Consider the following 18,353-nt stretch of genomic DNA (forward strand, 5'->3'; position numbering starts at 1 on the left):
TCTCCTACGCAAAAATCTGCCAGTTGTGGATCACTGATGCAGCAGTCTGGTGTCAGTACTTAAGCCATATGCCCTTTGGGGGTCATCTCAACATCACCAATGGGTGTGAATGTGGGGGTTTTTACTCTTTAATTTGGGAGAAATCTCACCTCCACACTTAATTTTTTGCTCGTAAAAATGTATAACAGTACCTTTCGAAACTAAGTAAATTCTCATTTAATAAGTATAATTTATATCATTTTGTGTTCAAAACGCATTCTCGGGCACAGTGTGTACCAGTCTGCATTAGAAGGGCTCCAGCCAGATGCCAGGAACGCCCCCAAAGTGACAGTGTCGTGATCCAGAACCGGGCAAAGTGATCCATTTCCGGCAAATATTTACACCACACATAATGTGGCTTCACACAAGTAGAAGGGCTACTCCACCCAGACTTTTTCAGCGAGATAACATCCAAATACCCAATAAAGGACATTCAGTTGCATTATGGTTCCGTATAGCGGGACTTTAAAAAAGGTGAGCTGGAACTGGCAACTGTCTGTACCTCTCAGGACTTGCAGAAAAAGCTGTTTCATCAGCATACAGCACTAGCCATATCCTTATTTTCATGTTACACACTATACATTTTCTGTGATCTTTAAGGCTTCATTGGCACGGTAGACGAAAGAAAATTACGCCCGAAACTGTGCTTTACCCACTAATCCTCAGTACTGTGTTCAGAGAATCAAAAGAATTGACAGTACTTGAACCACTGCATGTTGTAAACAGTATTGTAGTAGCTCCTACAGGTTGGCTCAGATCAGTTGCTTGGCGTGTTCTTTGCATATTGCCTGTTTGCAGGAGAGTCTACATTTGACAGGTAGGGATGGACTGAGGGACTCTGTGTAGCTTCCAAGCAAGACCCACCACAGTATAATTTTTGCCACTCTTGCTAAACTGGGTAGTTAGAGGACTGCATGGGTGTGCCTTTTTGTGCTAAAATGCTCTTTAACCTCCGCAAATGGTGAGGTCTTTGCTGATGGAATCAAAAGTATTACAGTTGATCCAGATTACTTATGGCTCTATCAATTAAAGGAAACTAGAGCACTCGTATAGCCCAAACAATCATATTGATCTGTCCTTCAGTGAGTTGAAGTGCAAGTAAGGCCAACTTTATTACCAAAGTACAAATGAAATGGATCAGTAGGAGAAATTACATTAAATATTGTTCATTCGGCTGCTCCCAGTTTTGTTTGGGGTCACTGCAGCGGATACAGCCAGATCCACATTGGTAATCGGCACAAGTTTTACACCGGATGCCCTTCCTGACGCAACTCCAGTTTTACCTGGAGAAACACAGCCACTGGTGTTCCAAAGAGGTCTCCCATCCAAGTACTAACCAGATCCTGCTCTGCTTAGTTTCTGAGATCTGACAGGATCAGGCTGACACAGAGCAGACCAGCTGCAGAAATTACATTAAATATTATTCTGGATATGCTTTGAAATGAAACACTTCCTGAGTAGAAGGCCTACTTTTCCACCAAATTACCCTGAAGTTTTCTCAAACTCTGTACAGGGTAAATAATGATTGATATTAAGGTGGAAAAACAGTCCCCTAATACAACCCCAATTCTATTGAAGTTGGGATGTTATGTAAAATGTAAATTAAAAACAGAATACAATGATTTGCAAATCCTCTTCAACCTATTTTTAATTGAATACACCACAAGATATTTAATGTTCAAACTGATAAACTTTGTTTTGTGCAAATATTTGTTCATTTTGAAATGGATGATAAGCCTTTCAATATGAATGAACTGGATAAGATCTTATTCTTACCTAGCTGTACATAAGGATGATGAACTGATTAAACGTTGGAGTGCTCAAAAGTACTTTTATCAGCTACACTCAAATGCCTTGCAGCAAATAACACACTGTAGATTTGCTGCAATGTTATCACTATGATGAAGTGTTTTATTGGCTCATTTATTTTGTTATACTGAGTTTTTATTTTATTGGTTTTCTTTGCTTTTATTGCCTATTCTAAATGTTTCATTATGCTCCTGAGGCAGCTCCTTTTTAATTGCCCCATGTTGTGACTTTATGGCACTATATATTTGCCTATGGCAGCTATTAGGGTTTACTAAATTTATCATGCCCGTATTTATGTAAAACTTTCAGACAGCATCCAGAAGCCTGTGGATAAGGTACAGCGCATGCTGCTGATTTTTGATATTTCAGCTTTAAAGAGTAAAGTTGCCATCTTTGTGCCTTAATTGAGATTAAGGCACACCCTGTGTAACTGTACATATATTTTTTATTATATTAGTAATAATTCATACATTTAGTTTGTGCATAGCCTCTGAAAATGGAGGGATTATGTATAATTACTAAATAGTTAATATCGTAGCCATATATGGAAGCCTACGTGAATGAGTTTACCTTAATGAGAGCATAGTTATATTTTAAGATTGTTGCCTAATTATCAGGAGTACCACTAGCATCATGAGGAAATTTGAGGACATTTTTGCCATGCCATGCGTTTCTCTGGGCATGAACCAGCATGCCGGTGCATCAAGGTTCACAGCAACCTGAGGTCATGAGGATGACCACATTTCACCTGGCTGTGGCAGATACAGTGTATCCAGAAAGTATTCACAGTACTTCACTTTTTCCACTTTTTATGTTACAGAAAGGCCCATTATTGCAAAATAGATGAAATGTTTCCTCCTCAAAATTCTACACATAAAACCCCATCAAGACAATGTGAAAAAGGTTTTTGTAAATTTATTTTAAAAAAGAAGAAAGAAATCACATGTACGCAAGTATTCACAGCCTTTGCCATGAAGCCCAAAAATTGAGCTCAGGTGTATCCTGTTTCCACTGATCATCCTTGAGATGTTTCTACATTTTAACTGTAGTCTACCTGGGGTCAATTTAGTTGACTGGACATGATTTGGAAAGTCACACACCTGTCTACATATAAGGTCTCACAGTTGACAGCATGTCAGAGCACAAACCAAGCATGAAGTCAAAGGAATTGTCTGTAGACATCAGAGACAGGATGGTCTCGAGGCACAAATCTGGGGAAGGATACAGAAACATTTCTGCTGCTTTGAAGATCCCAATGAGCACAGTGGCCTCCATCATCAGCAAATGGAAGAAGTATGGATCCACCAGGACTCTTCCTAGTGCTGGCTGCTCGTCTAAACTGAGCGATCGGCCTTAGTCAGGGAGGTGACCAAGAATCTGATGCTCACTTTGTCAGAACTCCAGCATTCTTCTGTGGAGAGAGAACTTTCCATGGTGGTGGCAGCATCTTGCTGTTGGGATGCTTTTCAGTGGCAGGAAATGGGAGACTAATCAGGACTGCATCTGCATTCGCCTTTCCCTTGAAAGATGAATGCAGTAATGTAGAGACATCCTGGATGAATATGTGCTCCAGAGTGCTCATAACCTCAGATTGGGGTGACTGTTTATCTTTCAGCAGAACAATGACCCTAAGCACAATCAAGATATCAAAGGAGTGGCTTCAGCACAACTCGGTGAATGTCCTTAAAAAGCCCAGCCAGAGCCCAGACCTGAATCCAATTGAACACCTGGAGAGATCTGAAAATGGCTGTGCACCAACGCTCCCCATCCAACCTGATGGAGCTTGAGAGGTGCTGCAAAGAGGAATGGACAAAACTACCCAATGATTGATGCATCAAGCTTCTGGCATCATATTCAAGAAGACTTGAGGCTGTAATTGCTGCTAAAGTATTGAACAATGTGTGTGAATATTTTGGTACATATGATTTCTTAATTTTTTGTTTTTAATCAATTTGCAAAAATTAAAAAACAAAATGCTGTTTTATGTTGTCATTATGGGGTGTTGTGAGTAGAATTTTGAGAGAAAAAAAAAAAGAAATTACTCCATTTTTGGAATAAGGCTGTAAATTAACAAAATGTGGAAAAAAGTGAAGCACTGTGAAAACTTTACAGGTGCACTGTAGGTGGGTTCTGTCAAAGACTGAGGATGGACTGGTTGTCTGTTTGGGTTGTTGTCATCTACAGCTGGTTCTTTTGTTTGGTGGATTTTCCATATGCTCCCAGACCTGTATAATGTGATGCAACCTGCAGTGTTTGTTTCTGAATTAAACTACATGAAAATACAGTCCACTGCAGTGTAGAATTTATATTTCTTCACACAAATAGAAGTTACACATTCAGCTTCCACTTTCAAAACAGCAAATTTATTTCACCTTTAAAAAAAACAAACTAAAAAGTATTACTATTTCATTGTCACTAGAAACAGTACGGAAGCACTGAGTCTTTGAGCACTGTAACCGCTCTTCAAGTATGTTAATTCAGTTCATAGATTCTGTAGTGAAAAAACCCCAGCAGGACAGAAGGGCATTGTGGGACCCAGCTGGATCAGAGGGCACAGCGGGAACTCCAAACTGCAGGTTCTTGAAATCTTGATCCTGGCTATGTCATAGCCAATGAGTATTGGCTGCACAGATTCCAAAAGAACTGAAAGAAATAAGTTAAGAACAAACTACTATTTGATCCAGTGTCAAGGCTGATTTCAGAGAAATGTAGCTGATGTGCAAGCACCCCGTTGTTCAGTGACAAGAGCACGAAGAGTTGGTCACGTGAACTGAAATTTAAAGTCGGTAAACAAATTAAATTCCAAATTGCAAAACCAGAAATGAAAGAACTTCAAAAAAGAATGTGAACTACCAGAATACTGTTAGCTCATTGTTAAAAAAAGCAATAAGCCATCAACCAACTCCATTAAAAAAGTGACTTAATAAAACAGTACCACTTGAATTGGCTCCAAAGTAATCAATGTTGAATTACAATTTCTTCTGTGGAGCATCAATACAAGTCTTCCAAGTGTAAACAAATTCACTCGAGAGAAATCAACTGTGCAGTTCTCTCAGACCGTCCTTCAACTGTGCCACATGCACTTGTACGGGTTTCTGCCACAATTGCACCAAAGACAGCAATACACCCAGCTTTTTCTACCTTTATCCCGCACTTAAAGCTTCTCAAAACACATTTTAAAGTGACAAAACTCTGATACAATCCTTCTTAGTATTTTGAGAAGCAGCTAAAGCTGAAGAAAAAAGTAGGACCAGCATTTCAACTCTGTGTGCAATTCAGTGTTCTTTTACACAACAACCTCAAACCCTGTCCCTTCATTTAGCTCAGCCTTCCGAAGGCGGTCATCTGGTGTGCAGAAGCAGGTGATGCAGATACTCTGAAATAGCATCCCAGTGCCTCCAGAGGAAGACCAGGATGACCACGATAAGCAGTGTGGAAAGCGTGCGGCTGCGTGTTTTCATTAAGGGGACAACACAGTTAGCCACTGTGGACACAAACACCAGCACAACAGCCATGACGGCTAGCAGCACGTTGATGAGTTTTCCCAGAAGAGTCCGGGCTGTGGCATTTTCCAAGCCCTCAAGCTGCACCACCTGCTGCTGTTGCTGCTGCAGTTCCATCTTGGAGATGCGGGTCTGACATGCTTCCAACGCTTCCTACGGGTTGAAGAAAAAAAAAAAAAAACTATCACTAAAAAGCCTGAAGACAAACTGTTGAGGAATCGCATACATAAAAGAATCCTCCCTGTGTTTATTCTAGCAAAACATACCTGAATGTCTCTCGCCCTTTCGTAAGACTGGTAAGCAATCTTCTCCTCCATGCTGGCTAGCTCCTGTTTCAAGTTCAAAATTTCATTCTGGTGTAATTCTGTCAAGTCATTGAGCTGTTCTTCTAAACGTTCACATCTGGAAAATAGCAATGACACAATAGTCCATCAGTAACCAGACATGCCCTTTCTGTCCAAACAGTGGTATAGCACAATAGTTTAGGTCTGAGCTACCTGTATCGCTCCTCCTGCAGGGCCTCCATGATCACTGTGTAGTCCTTCTGATAGTGGGACTTTACTTTTTCAACAGACTCCTCCAGCCGTCTTTGGTTTTCACGAAGGTCTTGGATCTCATGGAATATAGCATCAAATCCTGAACTCTGCGCATGGTCAAGTGTATTTCCCTTTGAGCTCGGGGGACCTCCAGGAGCTCCGGTGGTGCTGTTGGCCCCTGCGGAGCCAGATGTAGCACTGGAACAGTCATCGTCGCTGCCATACTTTGGGCTAGACTGCAAGTGCCCTGCCCGCAAGTTTCTCGGTTCCCCCGAGCCAACACCTTCATCCCCTTGAGATTCATCCATAGAATCTTTCAGGGCTGCAATGTTATCAGCACTGCCAAACTTATTACGGATGAGGGAAGCAATTTCTCTGGGCTTGGACACCACAGCTCCAGCTGCAGAATGAGTAGCTTGTGAGAAGCTGGAGAGGCCACCCGTCACCTGTAACGGATAGAAACAGGTAAACATTCAGGCGTCGTCATTTAACCTTTCTACACTAGCATGATTATGACCTCTGTGACCTGTGGTTTGGTATCAGTGACAGTACATTCTGAATGTAAGTAAAGTGTTCTCTCTCAGGTAATAGCATTCCCTAAACACTGTACTTAGCTGCATGTTAGTTGTACTAATATGACTGCATTATTTTTTTAGGAACCTTGAAGTTGGATAATTCATTTAATAGGAGGTCCAATTAGCTCTCCATAAATATGTGGGACAAGCATTTCCTTCAAGCACACCTTCATATAGTGTGCTACAACTGTATGAAGGTTCACTGAAACCCAAAAACCAGTTTAGGAGGCGTTGTGCTTGAAAGACTCATGGACAGACGGTCACACAGGGTGATTCCTACATACCCCACCCCCATCCCCAAACCTTATCTAGTGAAGTATAACAAACCCAATCAAATTCCTTCTCATGAGTTTGGTGAGGTTAAGAATGATTTGGTACTGTGAAGGGTGAAGAAGAAGTCAGCAGGTCAAAGAGCCTTTTCGTATCGTGCACCCCCCTGTGGAACAGTCTTCTTGCGACCGTGAGGCAGTCGGAGTCCTTGGACATTTTTAAGTCAAGACTGAAAATCAATTTTTATTCTCTTTCTTATGAAGTTTTTTTTATCCGTTTTATTCTTTTACTTCTGTTTTATTTATGTATTTGATTTTTTTTAATTCATTTTTAATTATTTATTAAATTTTATGTTGAATTGTTTTATGTAAGGCGCCTTGAGATGGCTCTTGCTGTGATTTGGTGCATTATAAGCTAATTAAATTAGGGGAGGGGAGGTGATGGTCTAGTGGTTAAGGTGTTGGGCTTGAGTCCAGAAGATCATGGGTTCAAATCCCCACCTGACTGGAAAATCACTAAGGGCCCTTGGGCAAGGCCTTTAATCCCCTATTGCTCCCGGTATGTAGTGAGCGCCTTGTATGGCAGCACCCTGACATTGGGGTGAATGTGAGGCATAATTGTAAAGCGCTTTGAGCATCTGATGCAGATGGAAAAGCGCTATATAAATGCAGTCCATTTACCATTTAAATTAAATTACTGTATAAATAAACTGAATTAGACTTAAGTGAATTCATAGTTGAATATACAGTACTTTTTATAGCATTACAGATGGAAGCTCTGTGGAACTATTGGCTTGACATGCTAATCACAAGAAATATATACATAAAACCACAGTTGTTTTCACTGGGAACAGCTACACATGTTTGGCATGTTAAAACTTTTGCTAAATTAATGAATATGTTTAACCATTTCCTCATTTCAGACAAAATTTAAAATTCATGGAATTATTACAACACTAAAGATATCAGGAAAGCACATACCTTTGCACCAACATCTTTCAACCCCTGGTGCATGTCTCTTAAAACATCCTTTGGTTGCCGAGGAATGCCATTATGCTCCACCTCACGAAGCTTCCGGTGGTAATTCTCCAGCTTCCTCTGCAGTTGCTGGATACTTTGGGCTGACTTTTGATTCTTCTTCTCAAACACCTGTTTGATGCGTGCACTTTGCTGTTTGTCTGCATTATTAGCAAGTTTCAGGTATTCAGCCACATTGTCATCACGTGCAGTTTGTTCGATCTTGATTTGTTCCGTGAGCTTTAAGATCTTCTGTTGTAGCTGGGCAATTGCTTGTTTAGTTCGCTGGGGGTCCGGAGTGCTGTCAACCACGTCAACACCATACACATCTGCACCGTAGGAAAGGGCACTGGGTGATACAGCAGGTCCAGGTGCATCATAGCGATCCGACTGGTCAAACAAGGATAAAAGAAAGTTAATGGAACTGTTTATTGAAATGCTTTTTTAAAAAATCTTTTAGAATCTACAATGACCCAAAACAACAAACTCAAAAGTACAGTATATTTACACTGTACTACAACCTCTGTCCCTCAAGTACTGGTGTTAAAATTCTTATTTAATCTGAGCAACTATAACTGAATGTTCAGGATAAATGTTACATTGTCCTCAGCAGGCACAAACAGAGGATGAACTGTGTTAACTACACAACAAACAAGGAAACTGCCTGTCCATGTGAACTCTTTCAAACTGTGGTTGAGGATAAGAGCCACAAATATACACTGCGTGCATAACGATTAGACAAGCTGTGTTCATTTATTTTCTATACCTAATTTTTCTAAGTGGGGGGAGAGGTGGAGCCTGTCCCAGTAGTACACTTTGAACACGACAACAGTCTATCACAGGGCCACATATCAACAGACAAGCACATTCACACACACACACACACACACACACACACACACACACACACACACACACACACACACACACACACACACACACACACACACACACACACACACACACACACACACACACACACACACACCTACAGTCAATTTAAAGTCATCACTTCACCTAACCTGCATGTCTTTGGAGGTAGGGGGTAAGCCGGAGCACCTGGAAGGAACCCCACACAAACACGGGGGAGAACATACAAACTCCACACACAAAGGACTGGGTGGGGAAGTGATCCCATAACGTTCTTGTTGTGATGTAACAGTGCTAACCACTAAGTCACCACACTGGGGTTGCCACAGCAGGTCCAAGGTGTATCTGCATGTTGATTTGGCACAAGGACACCCTTCTTGATGCAACTCCACATTACATGAATAATGGGCAGGGGTGGCCTTGAACCATGAACCTTCAGCACTGTAAACAAGCACACTTAACTGCAGGACCACCACCCCGGCCCAGCATACTAGCACATTATCGAACCATTTCTCCTCTCCTTTTAAACCATTATTAACGATGGATCAGGTCTCAACCTCGTTACATCTAAATTATGGTTCTGTTAGTGAAGCAAAGGGCTAGCTGCCAGTGACCGCATTAGTAATCTCTGTGCTTTTCTGTTGGTTTATTGCTGGGAACTGGTGCTTTCGGTGCCATTTGCTCCAGCCTACTGATTATGCTCTTGTTATGTCTGTCTGAGGTGCAGTCGCCAAAAGTGGACCTGGGTTTGAGATCTCCCAGAGTGGCTCAATAATACAGAGGTCAGGAGACTGGGATGGCCACTCCAGAACCTTCACTTTATTCTGCTGTAGCCAATGACGGGCCAAACACAGTTGTTTGACAATAAATGGCTTCACACAACCACTAACCATGTGTAAAAAAGAAAAAAAAAAAAGATTTTGTGTTATTCATATTCCCTGAAAAATGGCACAAAAAAACCCCCTAAAAATCTGACAAGGTATGTAAAATTTTGAGCACAACTATATATACAGTAGTGTTCAGAATAATAGTAGTGCTATGTGACTAAAAAGATTAATCCAGGTTTTGAGTATATTTCTTATTGTTACATGGGAAACAAGTAACCAATAGATTCAGCAGATTCTCACAAATCCAACAAGACCAAGCATTCATGATATGCACACTCTTAAGGCTATGTAACTGGGCTATTAGTAAAAAAAAAAAGTAGAAAAGGGGGTGTTCACAATAATAGTAGCATCTGCTATTGACGCTACAAACTCAAAACTATTATGTTCAAACTGCTTTTTAGCAATCCTGTGAATCACTAAACTAGTATTTAGTTGTATAACCACAGTTTTTCATGATTTCATAACATCTGCGAGGCATTAATTTTGTTGGTTTGGAACCAAGATTTTGCTTGTTTACTAGTGTGCTTGGGGTCATTGTCTTGTTGAAACACCCATTTCAAGGGCATGTCCTCTTCAGCATAAGGCAACATGACCTCTTCAAGTATTTTGACATATCCAAACTGATCCATGATACCTAGTATGCAATATATAGGCCCAACACCATAGTAGGAGAAACATGCCCATATCATGATGCTTGCGCCACCATGCTTCACTGTCTTCACTGTGAACTGTGGCTTGAATTCAGAGTTTGGGGGTCATCTCACAAACTGCCTGTGGCCCTTGGACCCAAAAGCAACAATTTTACTCTCATCAGTCCACAAAATATTCCTACATTTCTCTTTAGGCCAGTTGATGTGTTCTTTGGCAAATTGTAACCTCTTCTGCACGTCTTTTATTTAACAGAGGGACTTTGTGGGGGATTCTTGCAAATAAAGTAACTTCACACAGGCATCTTCTGTCACAGCACTTACAGGTAACTCCAGACTGTCTTTGATCATCCTGGAGCTGATCAATGGGTGAGCCTTTGCCATTCTGGTTATTCTTCTATCCATGATGGTTGTTTTCCATTTTCATCCACGCGTCTCTGGTGTTTTTGTCCATTTTAAAGCATTGGAGATCATTGTAGATGAACAGCCTATAATTTTTTGCACCTGCGTATAAGTTTTCCCCTCTCCAATCAACTTTTTAATCAAACTACGCTGTTCTTCTGAACAATGTCTTGAACGTCCCATTTTCCTCAGGCTTTCAAAGAGAAAAGCATGTTCAACAGGTGCTGGCTTCATCCTTAAATAGGGGACACCTGATTCACACCTGTTTGTTCCACAAAACTGACAAACTCACTGACTGAATGCTACACTACTATTATTGTGAACACCCCCTTTTCTACTTTTTTTTTACTACTTGCTGGATTTGTGAGAATCTACTGAATCTACTGGTACCTTGTTTCCCATGTAACAATAAGAAATATACTCAAAACCTGGATTAATCTTTTTAGTCACATAGCACTACTATTATTCTGAACACTACTGTATATATATTGGTGGTGATTAATCATTTGTGATGAAATACCTGAATTACACTGCTCAACATATGTACCATATACCATATTCTGCTCTTTTTCTCTCTGTCCAAGGTACGAACGATGGACGGATCCGAAGTGACGGGCCCAGACGGACTGTGAGGTGGAAGACCTAAGGCAGGTGCTGCATGCTGCAGTCTTCATATGAAAGTGACAATGTCACGGGGACAGGCCCACTGACGGCGTGGACGACCCCTGCCTGTGGTGCTGATGCCTGTGTGGACTTCTCATCATCCTTATACTATTATTATTATGTTGTTTGATTTTCTATTTTCTCTTTCTCTTCAGCTTTGTAAAACTTTGCAAAACCTTGCAAGTGTCAGAATGGCCTAAACAGTGGGACACCCCTTTGAGTCTGGTCTGCTTGAGGTTTCTTTCTCAGTATCATCAGAGGGAGGTTTTCCCCCTGGACAGGACACGGATGCCACTCTATCACAGGGCCACATATAGACGAACAAACACATCCACACCCGCACACACACCTACAGACAATTTAAAGTTTTCAATCCACCTAACCTGTGTGTCTTTGAATGTGGGAGGAAGTCGGCGCACCAGGACAGAACCCACGCAAACACAGTGACGACACGCAAACTCCACACAGAAAGGCCACAGGTGGGAATCGAACTCATGACCTTCTCACTGTGAGGCAACAGTGCTAACCACTAAGCCACCGTGCTGCTGACTTTCAGACTATGAGAAACAAAATTCTCTGTTCTGATGAGACAAAGACTGAACTCTTTGGCGTGAATGCCAGGTGTCATGTTTGGAGGAAACCAGGTACCATCTACAGTGATGCATAGTGGTGGCACCATCATGCTGTGGGGATGTTTTTCAGCAGGAGGAACTGGGAGACTAGTCAGGATAGAGGGAAAGATGAATGGAGCAATGTAAAGAGACATCCTGGATGAAAACCTGCTCCAGAGTGCTCTTGACCTCAGACTGGGGCAAAGGTTCATCTTTCAGCAGAACAGTGACCCTAAGCACACAGCCAAGCTATCAAAGGAGTGGCTTCAGGTCAACTATGTGAATGTCCTTGAGTGGCCCAGCCAGAACCCAGACCTGAATCAGATTGAACATGTCTGGAGAGATCTGAAATTGGCTGTGCACCGACATGCTCCATCCAACCTGATGGAGCTTGAGCAGCGCTGCAAAGAGGAATGGACAAAACTACCCAAAGACAGGTGCACCAAGGTTGTGACATCATACTCATGAAGACCTGAGGCTGTAATTGCTGCCAAAGGTGCATCAACAAAGTATTGGTCACAGAGTGTGAATACTTACGTGCACGTGATTTCTTAGTTGTTGTTGTTTGTTTTGTTTTTTTGCTCAAAATAAATAAATAAATAAAATTTCATATTGTCAGGTGTAGTGAGTAGAATTTTGAGGGTGAAAAAATGATTTTACTCCATTTTGGAATAAAGCTGTAATGTAAAATGTCAAGAAAGTGTTTCTGGATGCACTGTGTGTGACTGAAAATTACGATGTGGTGTACCACCATTATGTGACATTTCTTTGAAATCCATAAAGCGGTTTATGAGGAGTCGCAATTATGACCTCAATAACGTGAAGCGTTAATTAAACACAAAAGTTTAATCACTACCCTTGAAGATGCTGGATCAGAATTACTTCAGTTCATTTTGTAACGTTTCACTGAAATTGTGCTTACAAGAGTCATGGATAGACGCACAGAGGGTGAATTCTACATATACACCCCTGCCCTCCCACCCCACAAATTTGTTTTTGTGATGTGCATAAATACGCTAACTGACATAAAGACTGTAAAATAAAATAATAAGTTACATTTTAATAAAATCAAACATGTTGCAAGTGTATTTATCTTTTCTTCCCGGATTTTTTTAAACTATTTGACAGCCTGGTAGACAAACGGTGAGTGCATTTGTTTCCAGAGTGGAAGGTTTCCAGTCCAAGACCACACCTGCCGATTACGACTGCCACAAATGACTATTCTGATAGTTGACTAGTCAACGATTATTTTTGCGATTAGTCGACTAATCGGATCATGCGTAATTTCCTAAATTAAGGCCTGCAGCATTTTCCAAGAAACGTCAGGGGATGAAAACATGAACCTGTGATGTCACCCCAATGGCGTCCTGGCTTTCAAATTTTTGGTACGTGCCAATAATTCAGAATTTGTTTCGATACGGACGAATTTTAATCATGTTCAGACTAATATTTTGGGAATCCTTTATATTCACACTAATGAACAAAATTACTTTGGTCCCCATCAAAATTCTAACAATCATCTCAATTTCAATATGCTTCCTGGCACTCTAGCTTTAAGCACACAGACGTAGACGTTGAAGGTCTCTGTAGGGTCTTTCCAAACCACCCCATTTCTGTTACAGTTCCTTTAACTTTAATTTTTTATCATATACCTAACTGATGTTAGTTAATTTTGTAGACACAGACATGACACAAAACAAAAGTCATTTCAAATGGCAACTTTCTGGCTTTAAGAAACACTATAAGAAATCAGGAAAAAAAAATTGTGGCAGTCAGTAACGGTTACTTTTTTAGACCAAGCAGAGGGAAAAAAATATGGAATCACTCAATTCTGAGGAAAAAATTATGGAATCATGAAAAACAAAAGAACGCTCCAACACATCACTAGTATTTTGTTGCACCACCTTTGGCTTTTATAACAGCTTGCAGTCTCTGAGGCATGGACTTAATGATTGACAAACAGTACTCTTCATCAATCTGGCTCCAACTTTCTCTGATTGCTGTTGCCAGATCAGCTTTGCAGGTTGGAGCCTTGTCATGGACCATTTTCTTCAACTTCCACCAAAGATTTTCAATTGGATTAAGATCCGGACTATTTGCAGGCCATGACATTGACCCTATGTGTCTTTTTGCAAGGAATGTTTTCACAGTTTTTGCTCTATGGCAAGATGCATTATCATCTTGAAAATGATTTCATCATCCCCAAACATCCTTTCAATTGATGGGATAAGAAAAGTGTCCAAAATATCAACGTAAACCTGTGCATTTATTGATGATGTAATGACAGCCATCTCCCCAGTGCATTTACCTGACATGCAGCCCCATATCATCAATGACTGTGGAAATTTACATGTTCTCTTCAGGCAGTCATCTTTATAAATCTCACTGGAACGGCACCAAACAAAAGTTCCAGCATCATCACCTTGCCCAATGCAGATTCGAGATTCATCACTGAATATGACTTTCATCCAGTCATCCACAGTCCAAGATTGTTTTTCCTTAGCCCATTGTAACCTTGTTTTTTTCTGTTTAGGTGTTAATGATGGCTTTCGTTTAGCTTTTCTATATGTAAATCCCATTTCCTTTAGGCGGTTTCTTACAGTTCGGTCACAGACGTTGACTCCAGTTTCCTCCCATTCGTTCCTCATTTGTTTTGTTGTACATTTTTGATTTTTGAGACATATTGCTTTAAGTTTTCTGTCTTGACGCTTTGATGTCTTCCTTGGTCTACCAGTATGTTTGCCTTTAACAACCTTCCCATGTTGTTTGTATTTGGTCCAGAGTTTAGACACAGCTGACTGTGAACAATCAACATCTTTTGCAACATTGCGTGATGATTTACCCTCTTTTAAGAGTTTGATAATCCTCTCCTTTGTTTCAATTGACATCTCTCGTGTTGGAGACATGATTCATGTATGTAAAAAATAAAAAAACAAACATTACTGAGCCTTGCATGCATTCTCTGACAAGACGTACAGTAAACCCAGAGACAGCAGAAGCTAAATTTAGACAGGCCTAAAGAACATAGCGACCAACCTCTCAAAAGCAATCTGTGACCTTCAACCACTGACAGCTCATCCATCTGACAGCTCATTCAGTCTTCAAGGAATATGAGAGCTCTTAAAAGTCATTTAACCCATTTTAGTTTTGTTATTCTTCAACAGATTTCATTGTGTTGCTTGGAAACACAACATTTGTTTCTCCAGTTGTTGAGAGGATGCTGGCATGTATTCCGCTGCTTCTCACATGTGACCTTCCTGACTTTTTTGGCTGCTTAAACATGTTTATTCAACTAAACGCATTTACCTGGTATAGTGTGTTTCCTTTCCACACTGCTCTACCGCTGTACTGTTGTCGCGCGTAAACCACAATTGTGTTACGCTACAAACTGGTCGCTACGAATCAAGAACCCAGCCAAGCTCTCTACTATCATCACATTTAGAACGATAGTGGAATTCCCCTACCGTGGACATTTCAGCGTTCCGGCCTGGTTCCATCTCGGCTGGCTGCTGTATCGCCTGGACATAGCGAACATCTCATCTGAAGGCTACAGCCGCGGCTTGTTCCCGGTTTCAACTCACCTGGAGCTAGCAAGTCAAGCTAGGCTGCTAACAACAGAACGCTGCCCCATGTCTCTCCTCAAATACTCCGCAACGGAACTCAAGAACATCAGTCCGCATGCACTCCCGAACTGCCAAGAGGTGATAAAAACTCTCCGGCTCCTGTGCCCTATGTGTATAGGGCTGCCAGGCATAAGTCTGTTTACTCGGCTACAACTTTGTCTGTGCTGGCTGTTAGGGTCCTAACCTCACTACGGGGATGCCATCGACCTAGGCCACGCCCACCACCTGTCTTTTTGAGCTCTCTGGCTAGTGTGGCTGCCAGCAATGTGTCTGCTATCACAGTGCCTAGATTTGCCTCAGTTATGTTGCTGAACGTTCGCTCACTTAACAATAAGGCCTTACTCCTCCACGATATAATTCTGGATAGAACCTTGGACTTTCTCTGCCTGACTGAAACATGGCAGAATCCTTAAGAATTTATCACACTCAATCAAGCCACTCCCACTGGATATTCCTACATCCAAAAGCCTTGTAGCTGCAGCCGTGGTGGCGGCCTGGCCGTTATACACCGCGCTGACATCCTGTTAAAGGAAATCCCTGTGACAACTACATCTTTTGAGTGCCTCCACTTTATGCTGTCTGGTGCCATACAGCTCTGGGTAGTCCTTGTCTACCACACCCAAATGCCTCCACCTGCTTTCTACTGGAGCTCTCAGAGCTGCTGGCCTCTGTCTGCCCTATGTCCCAAGCTACTTTAATACTGGGGGATTTTAACATCCATGTAGACTCCAGCAGTGGCTCCTTCGCTGTGGATTTCCTCTCACTGCTGGACTGCTTTAATATTAAACAATGTGTACAGGGCCCGACTCATGTCAAGTGGGACATCATGCACCTGGTCTGCTGTGCTAGCACAAGCCCCTCCCATATCTGCTGCAGAGTCCTGGCTGTCTCCAACCACCAAGCCATCCTGTTTTCCGTCTCTGTGTCCCTCCCTATGCAGCCCACAAAAAAGTCCATCACATACAGGAATACAAAACGTGTGTGCATACCTATGCTGGCTAACACCCTAGCAACCAAACTCGCTATCCACCCCTCCAACTGCACTGTCGATGGCCTGGTGGATCACGACAACAGCGCCCTCACGCACAGCCTGGACTCTGTTGCTCCACTTATCACCAAATCAGTCTCCTACGCCCGCCCCGCTTCCTGGTTTACCCCAGTGATGCGGAGGCTCAAGTCCATGGGGCATCGGCTTGAGAGACTTCACAAATGATCTGGCCTCACTGTCCATCTTGAAGCCTATAGAGACCATGTCAAGTGCTATAAAGAGGCTCTCACCCTGGCAAAAATACTCTATTACTCCACACTTATTAGCAGCCAACAAAAGCATCCCAAAATGCTTTTCTCTACCATCAAGCGCCTACTTGACCCTCCTGACGCCCCGCAACCCTGTGATGCCGCCGACCTCTGCTCCAGGTTCCTGGACTTTTTCCATCAGAAAGTGGATACCATCCATCAGCAGCTCCAGGCAACTACACCCTCCCTGCCGGCCACACTACCTCGGCAGGACATGTACAATCCTTCTGCCTGCCCACCACAATGCCACCACTCCACCTTTTCCCTGCTGGATGTTGACCAAGTCCTCGACCTCTTGATCAAAGCCAGGACTTCATCCAGCAGACTGGACCCACTGCCCACAACCCTAGTGAAACCCTGTCTCCCCACCATCTGCCCCACGGTGGTTGCCATCATCAACGCCTCACTTAGCTCTTGTGTGGTACCCTCCAGCTTTAAGTTGGCAGCCATAATTCCAACTCTCAAAAAGACAGGCATGGACCCAGATGACCCCAACAACTATCACCTGATCTCCAACCTTCCATTCCTTAGTAAGATCTTGGAAAGCACACTGGCTGCCCAGCTACAACACCACATGTCCCACCATGAACTCTTTGAACCTCTCTAATCTGGCTTCCGACCCCATCATAACACTGAAACCACGCTCATCAAAATCACAAATGACCTCCTGATTGCTGCAGATAATGGCCTTGTCTCCATCCTCGTCCTCCTAGATCTCTCCGCTACCTTCGATACCATTTCTCATTCCATTCTCCTCTCTCGTCCCTCCAAGCTCATCTGCCTTACTGACATTGCTCTCTCCTGGTTCCAGTCCTATCTCTTTAACCGAAAACAATACATCACTTTGCAAGGCTTCAACTCTATCATAGCAGCAGTTAACCATGGCGTCCCCCAGGGATCTGTCCTTGGCCCCCTCCTCTTTACGATCTACTTGCTCGCCCTTGGTCAGATCATCCACAACCATGGACTTAGTTTTAACTGTTATGCTGATGACACCCAACTGTATATCAGCACCAAGCCCTCCTCACAACTCCCACCAATACAACTCAACAACTGTCTGCAGGATATCAAAACTTGGATGACCACCAACCTACTGAAACTTAACACCAACAAAACAGAGCTCATGGTGGTGGCCCCAGCACTACTGCTCAAGATGTTTGGAGACCTCACCGTGGTCAATGATGGCTGCACCACCTCTCCAACATCCGAAGTGAGGAACCTGGGTGTCATTCTGGACTCAACACTCTCATTCAGTTCCCATATCAAGAGCATCATCAAATCTGCCTTCTTCCACTTGCACATTTCAAGACTCTCACCGTCACTTACCGCTTCAGTCACCGAAACACTCATCCATGCCTTCATCACCTCCCATCTGGACTACTGCAATGGCATCCTGTCTGGGCTGCCCAACAAGGCCCTAGACAGATTGCAGTATGTCGAGAACTCAGTTGCCAGGGTGCTAACTCACACCAAGCCCTGGCAGCACATCACCCCCATCCTCAAGAAACTCCACTGGCTCCCAGTCAAAGTAAGCATCAGCTACAAAATCCTCCTCCTTACTTACAAATCAGTCTATTCACTGGCACCCAAGTACACCACCGACCTT

General features: G+C 42.5%; 1 protein-coding gene across 4 annotated transcripts in view; it reads right to left on the reverse strand.

The window, feature by feature from the left end:
• Window positions 1-4,189: 4,189 nt before the first annotated feature.
• Window positions 4,190-18,353, reverse strand: part of tmcc1b (transmembrane and coiled-coil domain family 1b) — a 34,820-nt gene continuing 20,656 nt past the window's right edge. For all 4 annotated transcript variants that reach the window (XM_034166516.1, XM_034166514.1, XM_034166513.1 and 1 more), the window contains 4 exons: window positions 7,713-8,138; window positions 5,849-6,333; window positions 5,618-5,753; window positions 4,190-5,504 (listed from right to left, as the gene is read on the reverse strand). In XM_034166516.1, coding sequence (XP_034022407.1) covers window positions 5,190-5,504; window positions 5,618-5,753; window positions 5,849-6,333; window positions 7,713-8,138 — 1,362 coding nt within the window. In that variant the 3' untranslated portion in view covers window positions 4,190-5,189. The remainder of the gene's footprint in view (window positions 5,505-5,617; window positions 5,754-5,848; window positions 6,334-7,712; window positions 8,139-18,353) is intronic.

Source organism: Thalassophryne amazonica, chromosome 3, assembly GCF_902500255.1.
Source record: "Thalassophryne amazonica chromosome 3, fThaAma1.1, whole genome shotgun sequence".
Lineage (NCBI taxonomy): Eukaryota > Metazoa > Chordata > Actinopteri > Batrachoidiformes > Batrachoididae > Thalassophryne > Thalassophryne amazonica.